Genomic DNA, 9,552 nt, shown 5'->3' with positions numbered 1-9,552 from the left:
ACTGTGAAGGTCTTTGAGTTGAGAGCTGAGTGAAGGGAATGAGTTGGCTGTATTAGAACCAGCACAGAGGCTCTAACTGTGGCAGTCTTGAGCACGGAAGAAAGGAATGTGCTGGGGCTAGCACAGAACAATGACCAGGGGGGCGAGGACACAATATGTAGCAGGCAGGCATGAGCCAAGGCTACCTATCGCAAATATGTGTAATGTGTGTGTATGTGCCGTACCTGATTTCCCTTTCCTTCCCAGCCTTCCTGACTTCTATGAACCCAAGTTGGAGGCAGAAATGGCTTGCTGCGTCCCCTGGAGCAAAAGGAGGTGACAGGAGAGTGAAGGAAGCATCCATCCCCGTGGATGATTATCTTCCCAATCACTGAAACTCTGTCTCAGCTTCTAGACACTCGTTTCTAACTAAGGAAGTCAGTTCCCAACCCTTTCTTTCATATGTAGGCAGTCTGTGGATTCATAACTGGAGAGTTAATATCACAGACAGTGGAGAGTTCTTAAACTTAGAATGAGGTGGCTTAGAACTGGTTCCGGTTCCCCCCACCACATTAAGAGGAAGCTGGCCAACTTGAAAGAAGTTACTTCATATTTTTGGACCCTTGGTTTTTTCTTTTCCTTTTAACGAGGACCAGACTATCCACTTTCCAATGTGCATTTTAAAGTGAGGTGATGTCAAATTGGAGCAAGATGGTCATTTTCCTGAGGTGTGCATGCAGTGCTCCCTGAGCTTTTGAAAAGAGACAACAGGACTGGGAAGATGGCCCAGAGGGCGAAATGCTTGAGGTTCAAGTGTGCAAATCCATGTTCGAAGCCCCAGAAACTACATAAAGCTAAGTGCAGTAGAGGGTGACAAGTCACGCTCTTCCCCAGCCTCCCTCAGACCATTCTTAAGACCATAGGTGTGCATGCTGGTGGGAACCCGATATAGCTGTCTCCTGAGAGGCTCAGCCAGAGCCTGACAAATACAGAGGCGAATGCTAGCAGCAAACCACTGAACTGAGAACAAGGGTCCCCATTGGAGGTTAGAGAAAGGATTGAAGGAGCTGAAGGGGCTTGCAACCCCATAAGAACAACAATACCAACCAACCAGTGCTCCCAGAGACTAAACCACCACCCCAGAGTATATTTGGACAGACCCATGGCTCCAGCTGCATATGTAGCAGAGGATGGATGGCCTTGTTGGGCACTGATGGGAGAAGTCCTTGGACCTGCCAAGGCTGGACCCCCCAGTGTAGGGGAATGTCAGGGCGGGAAGGGTGGTGGTTGGGGAGGGGGAACACCCTCATAGAAGAAGGGGGAGAGAGGATGAGATAGGGGGCTTGTGGACAGGAAACCGGGAAAGGGACTAACTTTTGAAATGTAAATAAAAAATAAATACTGTGGGTGTATGCCACCACAACCTAGGAATCATTCTTGTCTCTTTTAAGGGAAGAAAAATGTCAAGTTAAGTTTCCCTAAGAACTAACGTAACGACATAACACAGAGAAAAGACAGTTGAATATCCAGCAAACAAACGCCAAAGAGCAAACCAGTGTGTGCATTTGGATTGACAGCAGTTCGTTAGCATTTTTATTAAAATGAAACTTAATGTTATAAATCATGTAGTAAAGTAACCATTTCATGATGTTCTAAGAAAGTTATAGACATGGATGAAGACACCACAAGAAATGATAATTCACTATCAATAAGCAAGCACCCTGTAGGCAGAGTTGAGCACTGTAAAGGTCAGGTTTAGTGAAAACCAGAGTCAAATCTTGACATCACGGAGATCTGAGTTTAAATTGTAGCAAGACAGCTCTGACCGTCACTGATCCCAAGTTTAACCGGACAAAAGTTCGGGCTGGGAGGATAGCTCATTGGCAGAGGTCTTGATGAGTGGGACAGTGCTCGAAGTTAAATTATCAGTGAGAGAAACCAAATGGGGCAGATATTTCCACATAGTCAACTATTATAACGTTCTAGGGAAGGTTTTTCTTTGGCCCTAGGGAATGTTTATTTATGTAGAACCTCGTTCCCTTTCGGTGGCCTCTTTATCCTGGAGTAGGGGCTCATTGTGTCATCCGTCACAAAATCATACAGCACCTTCACCCAGGAGGTGTGATGCGGGAGCTCATCATAGTACTCAGCTGCGATTTTCCTCACCTGGAAATGAAGACAGAGAGCTGAGCTGTGTCACTGAGGCCTCAGGATGAGAGGTGGGTGCCTGACACAGACAGAGGGACTAAATCCAGCCAAAGGGCAACGCCTCTGTTCATGAGTAAGGACAACCTGTAGATCACACACTTAGACGCCTCTGTTGCAATCCACACTGAGTTCAGAGCCTAGCCAATGGCAATCAGTTTAACTTAGTAGCTAGAACAGAGAGCCTCTGAAGTTCCAAAGTGACAGAGCCAGTTCAAGGTTCAGACCCTGAAAACGAGTGCTTAAGGCGTTCTTGAGGATTGAGAATACATTATCAACCAGGGGAAAATAAAAGTTGCTATTTTTCATGTTTTAAAGACAAAATAAAAAAGTTAATACATTTCTTACTACTTGGAGTATACTTGGAGGATTTATTAGTGTCATGTCCAGTGAAACTCAAATGCTGGCATTATCAATCCCTGGTATCTACTGTCTTTACAATGCTGTGAACAACTGGAAAAACAGATGCTTAAAAAGCGCAAAAAGCAAATCTCAGTAAAAATAAGTAAAAGACAACTTCAAATATCAGAAGTTGGGCACGGTGGCCATGCCTTTAATCCCAGCACTAAGGAGGCAGAGGCAGGTGGATCTCTGTGAGTTAGAGGCCAGCCTGCTCTACAAAGTGAGCTTCAGGCCAGCCAAGGATTTCATAATTCAAGGCACCACAGAGGGGAGAAACAAAAGCTGTGCTCTGTTCAGAGTAGACTGACGCCAGGAAGTGGAGGGTAGCACACATCACACCAACTCAGGTTGTGCTCACTCAGGTACGTGCTTTGTTTATCCAAACCTTTATTCTGATCCCGTGAGGTTTATCAGAAAGTTGGAAGAATGGGTGCTAACCTCCAGACACTTCATCAGTTTAACGGTGACTGCAACGGAGCGGCCCTCTGCACTGGTCTGTGCAAAACGAATCAAAACCTTTGCTCTCCTTACTGACCATGTTGAAAGTTGCAGATGCAGGTCATAGTTGCGCTGGGTGTTCCACCAGGCATTAATTTACCAATCACAGGACTGTCACATGGCGGCTACGTTACACAATGCTTTATTCTGATGAGAGGATCTCTACTTGGGGAGTACAGCATTGGTCCCTGTCCATCCAGTTTGTAGATCATTTTTGCAGGTGTTTCATAAAAGGGTGGGAAGGTTATAGGAGCCTGGGGGTGGGGGAAGGATCGCTGCAAAATAGTGTCTTCTTGACTGATTCGGTCAAAACTCAAGCATAGATATGGGAGAGGCTCATGAAACCCCACGTCTAGCCCAGGAGCATTGGCTTCTGGAGTAGGGGAGAGTCAGTTTTCTTCAGGGAAGTGATCCCTGTTAGTTTTCCATGCTCTGTTAATGACCCTACAACCATGAAAATAAGGAGAGAGTTGAATAGACCCAGCGGGCTATGAAAAGAAGTCATGAAGTGAAAGGAGAATTTGGCAGGGTCAGGGTCTGGTAAAAGTAGGGGATTGGTATTATCAAAACATGCTGCCTTCGTGTATGAAATTCTCAAAAGATGAAATAGAAAAACACACACACACACACATCTTAACCAAGCCCATCAGCTCAAAATGCAGCTGATGTTCCCTTTACAAAGGTATTTGATTCTTAATTGAGTTATTTTATCAAGTGATAAGTTTGTACATCTTCTAACACTTCTGAATTCTAATTGTAACCACCAACCAAGCGTCAGGACCCAAGACAGTGAAGGTTGGTAAATTAGGCTGTCAGACACTGAAGACAAATTTAGATCCATCAGAAATGAAAACAATACACCAGAAATTGTCTTACCTGAGGAAGACGGCTTCCAGGAATACTGGGGAAGTCGTGGTGTTCGTTGTGGTAGCCGCCATTGAACATGAAAAAGTTAAGAGGCCCATAATAGGAGTTTGTGTCTTGTCCCTTTGAGAACATGAAGTGGTCAGCTATAAAATGCCCAGAAATGGGATTCAAACCCAAGCCAAGGAGAGAGGCTGCCAACATGTAGACTAAGGACTTAATTCCCCAGACGTGGTAAATGACAATGTTAAAAGTGATCTGGCTCATAATATTAATAGTTTCCAGGTAAGTCATTGGTTTGGGGTTGACAAAATAAGGTCGAAATAAGAGAAAGAAAGGTTGGAAAGCAACCCAGACAAGCTTCCTGAAAGTGGTGCAGAAGAACCAGCCCTCAAGGTCAGAAGGAGCATCCACGTCAATGCCAGCAGTCCCAAGGTATCGGTGGTGATCTATGTGATACATTTTATAGGAAATCGAATATGGAATCCCAAAAGGGAGATTAGTAAATATCCCAAACCAGCGGTTCCACAGGGCCCTGTGGTGGCCGAAGGGGAAGTTGTGGGAAATCTCATGGATAGCCAGAGTCATTGAATGGTTAATAGAGCTGCCAAAGACATAGGACCAAAATATGAGCCATTTCCACTCTAAGTCTTTGACTAAGTAGAAGGAAGCCAACTGGACGAGAATCATTGCGGTTATGATCCAGATCAGGTTAGGGTCGGGCTTCATCAAGGATTTTATCTCTGGATACTTTGCTGTAAGAAAAGAAATATAACAAGATGGAGAAGATAAAATATAATTATACACAATTATAATGAACACGCCTAAGAAATTATAATGAGGTCTGGAGAGACAGCTGGGTGAGTAAACGGCATGAGGGCCTGAGTTTGATCTCTGGAACCCAAGTCAAAGAGCCAAGTATGCTAGCAAGATCTGGTAACCTCCAAGGCAAGAAGACAGAGTAGTACTTAAAGCTACATTAAGTAAAGTTTCCTAGCTCAATATTTTACCTGCTACAAGGATATAAAGACACATCAAGACTGATAAAGTATGCATCCCTTGGTGAAATAATTTATTATCATTTAGTTAGTATTTTGAGCACTTTATAATAATATGAGAAATATTGTACTATAATAAAACTGTAATTCTTCATCTTCTAAATATTCCTTTTTTAAAAAAAGATTTGCTTACAGCATGTATGTGAGTACACTGTCTCTGCCTTAGACACACTAGAAGAGGGCAGCGAATCCCATTACAGGTGGTTGTGAGCCACCATGTGGTTGCTGGGACTTGAGCTCAGGACCTGTGGAAGAGCAGTCGGGTGCTCTTAACCACTGAGCCATCTCTCCAGCAACCTCTAAATATTTTTTTAAAGATTTATTTATTTATTATATATATAAGTACACTGTAGCTGTCTGAGGGCATCGGATCCCATTACAGATGGTTGTGAGCCACCATGTGGTTGCTGGGAATTGAACTCATGACCTCTGGAAGAGCAGTCGGGTGCTCTTAACCGCTGAGCCATCTCTCCAGCCCTAAATATTCTTGAATTTAGATGACAGATTTTGTCCTTCAACAAAAGACATGGTATATATGAAATATTACTGTATGTAATAATTATAGAAAAATAAGAAAATTTAGCCATACTCTGAAAGGTATAATGTAGATTTTAACAAAACTCTGGCTGTTTCCCATGCATGGATTGAATAATATAATGAGAAGAAACTACTGGCCAAAGCATGAAAAAATATGAAAAGATTCTCAGACTGGGCACAGTGGTACACACCTCCCAGCACTCAGGAGGCAGAGGCAGGCAGATCTCCATGAGTTTGAGGTCAGTCTGGTCTACAGAGTGAGTTCTCTAACACTCGGGCCTTACCTTAAAAAAAATTCTTAAAACATAGAAATTAAATTAGGAGTACTCAAATTAGAAAAATCCCTTTGTGCCTAAAACTTCAACAGGTAGTTTTGTTATTTTAGCCAAAAGTTCTTTTGGAAGTATATTTATGTAATATAAGTATTGTAGGTTGATGTCTATACTTAGGTGAGGGCTGACACAAGTTAAGGCAAGGCCTGTAATTGGACAGTAAAAAGTAAGGTGGGGACAAAGTTTTTGTAAGGTGAGAGAAGACGAGACAGGAGTAGAGCCAAGATGGAGGCAGAGAAGGAAGACCCAGATTCGTGTGGCCTTAAATGACCACAAGCAGTTATGAATATTTCTTACGGGATGGATTTCCATAGGTAAATTTATCTTATCTAGGTGGGTGGTTTATATCTTTATCAATTGATTGTGTTTATTGTGCGGACATATTGTGGATCGAGAATTTAACATGTAAATCTGATTACTAAATTACAGCGTATTGAGTCTTGATTTTAATGGGTTGCTGGGAGCTTATACCATAACTATTAGGGGGCAGATGCTGGGAATGTAAACAGAGCAGCGGCAGAGAGTTAGGAGAGGGTAGCGCTTCTGGGACCAGGGTGTGGATGCTGGGAATATGAGCAGAGTACACAGTAAGAGAACCTCGAGATAGGCGGTCTCTGTATGAAACTGGCCTGGTAGTTCCCACCTTGGGAACTAGAGAGAGAGAGAGAGAGGTTGCTGCTCAGAGAGTAGTCGTCAGCAGTGTGAGATGGGATGAAGCTTATCAGGGGAGACACTTTGCTGACTGAGATGAAAATACCCTGCAGGTGCCAGCACTAGCATGGGATAAAAGATTCCATTTTAAAATAATTACCATAACAAAGTATCATCTCTCTGGAGTGTGTGTACCAGGAATAGAACCTGGCACAAGCAAGAGAAGTGCGCCATACCCTGAGCCCTAGAGATTTGAAGAATTGTTTTCAGATGGACTCAAGCCTTGTCCAGGGTGGTCTTATCGCCCAACATCTTTACTTTGTTAATGGGAAAAGCACGATATAGACTAATTCTACATATCTTTTTATTTAGGTTACCGGTTTTTTTTATAATGTATTTTCGTTTTGTTATATAGTTGTGTCCCGAGTCATGCCTGCATGTATGTCTGTGTGAGGGTGTCAGGTCCCCTTGGAACAACAGCTACAGACAGTTGTGAGCTGCCATGTGGGTGCTGGGAATTGAACCCTGTTCCTTTGGAAGAACAGCCAGCACTCTTAACTACTGAGCCATGTCTCCAGCCCTCAAGTTAGCATTGTATGACTATATTAATTATACATACTAATGAGATTCAGTGTGCTTTTTTTTTGCATGCACATACAGCCCGTGCAGATCAAACCTAACTTCCCCTCTCTCACCTTTCCTCATGCACTTCCCAACCCCTAGGAACTGTGTGATTCCACTTTCAGTCAGCTTCCTCGGGCTTCTGCACGTGAAGGAGGAGATGCGGTACTCTCCGTCTCGCTTTACGTCTGACATACTAACTTGTAGTTCACCACACTAACTACAGCACATGTATGGTTCTGTGTGCGAAGGGTATCCTATGGCAGAGTCAGTGAGAGCCACTGTCCTCTAGGGTGCTCTGACAGTGGGGACATGCAAACGGTTCAGGCAGTGTGTGGTAGACAGCAGGGCCTATGAAGCCCTCCCAGTGTAGCTTCTCCTCTGGTGCAGCTGGTGGGCCATGTAGGGCAGTGGGCACTGTGGAGGTTAGCTCTGCAGTGACAAATGCCTGTGGTACTGTAAGGCCCTGGTAGTGACCTCTCAGAGGTGTGGGCTCAAAGAGGCAGCGGTGGGAAGCACAGTACACCCCTCTTTGACACGCGTACCCCAGACCACACTCTTTCAGCTGAAGTGCATCCCTAGAGTGAAGCCCATCGGAAGGAGCTGGGTGGAGTTTCCCTCCACTTCCTTTGCTCTTGGGTACCCACACGGGACGATCGTTCGCAAAGCGTGAAACGGACTCTGACACTAACTCTGAGTGCAGTGGAAATGAAATCGTGTGCATCTCCTTCTTCCCCCAAAGTAAACACGTAGTTCAGAAGCACATTGTCATTTTAGTGATGTAGTTTGCATAGGTTCCCTTAGAGTTATTTCTTTTCTATCTCCAGAAATGGAACACTGAGGGGTAAAAATGGTATTTTTCATCGAACCATTTAGCTTTTCAAGGGAGATGGTTCATTGGTGATAAGTTGGTGGAGAAAAGGTACAGCGCTAGAAAAGCATTTTTTTTTTTTTAAACGCACTTCCTTCTTGCTTGCTTTGCTGACTACTGAAGAGAAAACTAAGTTCGAGCATCAGGTTTTGCCGGGGTAGATATCACATTGTTCTTGGGCAATATGTAGATAAGGTGTAGAAAAAAATGTACCGCACGATAGCACGTATAAAAAAATGTACGAGTGAGCTGCAATATTGTTCAGGGAGAGAGAAGAAACCCAAGAATGAGATAAAAGTCTTTTATGGGGCTACTTTAAAAGACAACTGAAAAGTTCCCGCGCCCACCAGTGTGAACTCATTCAGAAACAAGGGATTTCTAACGTGGGTACTCATGGAGCTCGGAGCCCTGCCTTTGCTTTGGACAAGTGGATGTCAAGGCTGCTGCCCTGTGAAGCTCTGGCTTTGGTCCCCGGCACTGGAGGGAGGGGGCCTCTCACATTCAAAGCCCCTACCACTGACTTCATTGGTTTTAAACAGAACGGGTAAGAAGCACATTCCGTGCAGGCTGTCTAGCCCAGATTAGCGTCCTCCTAGCATTCATCTCCTTCCCTCTCACTGCACCCTTTAAAAGACAGAAACATCAGGAGGCTGCAGTGAGACATTAGGCAATGCTGAAAATCAGCCATCCCAAAAGCCTGCTGGTGGTGAAGGGCAGCCTGGGAGAGATAAGAGAGTTCTTTGTGAAACACAGACGCGGTGCCCAGTATACCCTAGAGCGCCAGGTCGTTCTGTGCTTCAGCGTCTTTACCCTAACAGCATTAAGTGCAGCAGAAGGGAGGAAACAAGTCTATGAAACAGTCTTCTGGTGTCACAGGCTTGTGGTAGATTCACAAAGAAGCACGCCAGAACCTGGCTTCTCTAATAAGTCCCATGCACCCCTAATGCTGAGGGCCCTGAGCCCAGCCCAGGCCTCTCTTTCTGCTGGGGCCCTGGGCACTGGCTACACACTATGGAACAAATGCATAAGACCTCACCCAGGATCTCCCGTCTTCTCTGCGCATGCGGCTCATCCGTGTAGACCCACTCAAAATCTTCCCGAGAAACGCGGCTGCCCATGGCTCTGCGTGGACCTCTCTGGGTTCTGCTCCCAGTCCAACCTCTTGAAAGCAAAGGAGGTAGAGCCTGCTGCTAGCTCTGGTCTGCAGGTGCCTGTGGTGGGGTGAGTGGGAGGAGCAGGCTGGGCTAACCTACTCCTCCCACTCACCCCACCCACCGGCCTCTGGCTCTTAGGAACTTGTTGCTAGGTCTGAGGTGACTCGGTGCACGAGCACCTGTGGGGTCCAGCTCCTGTGTCTGCTGCCAGCCCCTCATTCCAGGATAAAATGAAAAAGGAAAGAAATGTCTGAGGGTAGACAGGCTGCTGCCCAGAACACCCTGGAACTGAAGACCCTAAGGTGGTCATAAGTTTTCCAAGTCAGGAGGATGCCGGCTTTAATCATGCCAGCACCCTGAATTGGGGTTAGTTGTTTAGT

The 9,552-nt window shown here is 45.1% G+C and overlaps 1 protein-coding gene across 1 annotated transcript; it reads right to left on the bottom strand.

Moving 5' to 3' along the window:
• Window positions 1–1,539: 1,539 nt before the first annotated feature.
• Degs1l2 (delta(4)-desaturase, sphingolipid 1 like 2) lies at window positions 1,540–9,253 on the bottom strand. The gene is made up of 3 exons (XM_223005.9): window positions 9,055–9,253; window positions 3,961–4,703; window positions 1,540–2,145 (listed from the first exon to the last, which is right to left on the bottom strand). Exons 1-3 carry the CDS (start codon window positions 9,134–9,136, stop codon window positions 1,996–1,998), a joined length of 975 nt encoding a protein of 324 aa, XP_223005.2. The 5' UTR covers window positions 9,137–9,253; the 3' UTR covers window positions 1,540–1,995.
• Window positions 9,254–9,552: the final 299 nt, after the last annotated feature.

This window comes from Rattus norvegicus, chromosome 13 (assembly GCF_036323735.1).
Source record: "Rattus norvegicus strain BN/NHsdMcwi chromosome 13, GRCr8, whole genome shotgun sequence".
Classification (NCBI taxonomy): Eukaryota; Metazoa; Chordata; class Mammalia; order Rodentia; family Muridae; genus Rattus; species Rattus norvegicus.
Note: the sequence above shows the minus strand (reverse complement) of the source record. Positions and strands in the feature narration are given on the sequence as shown.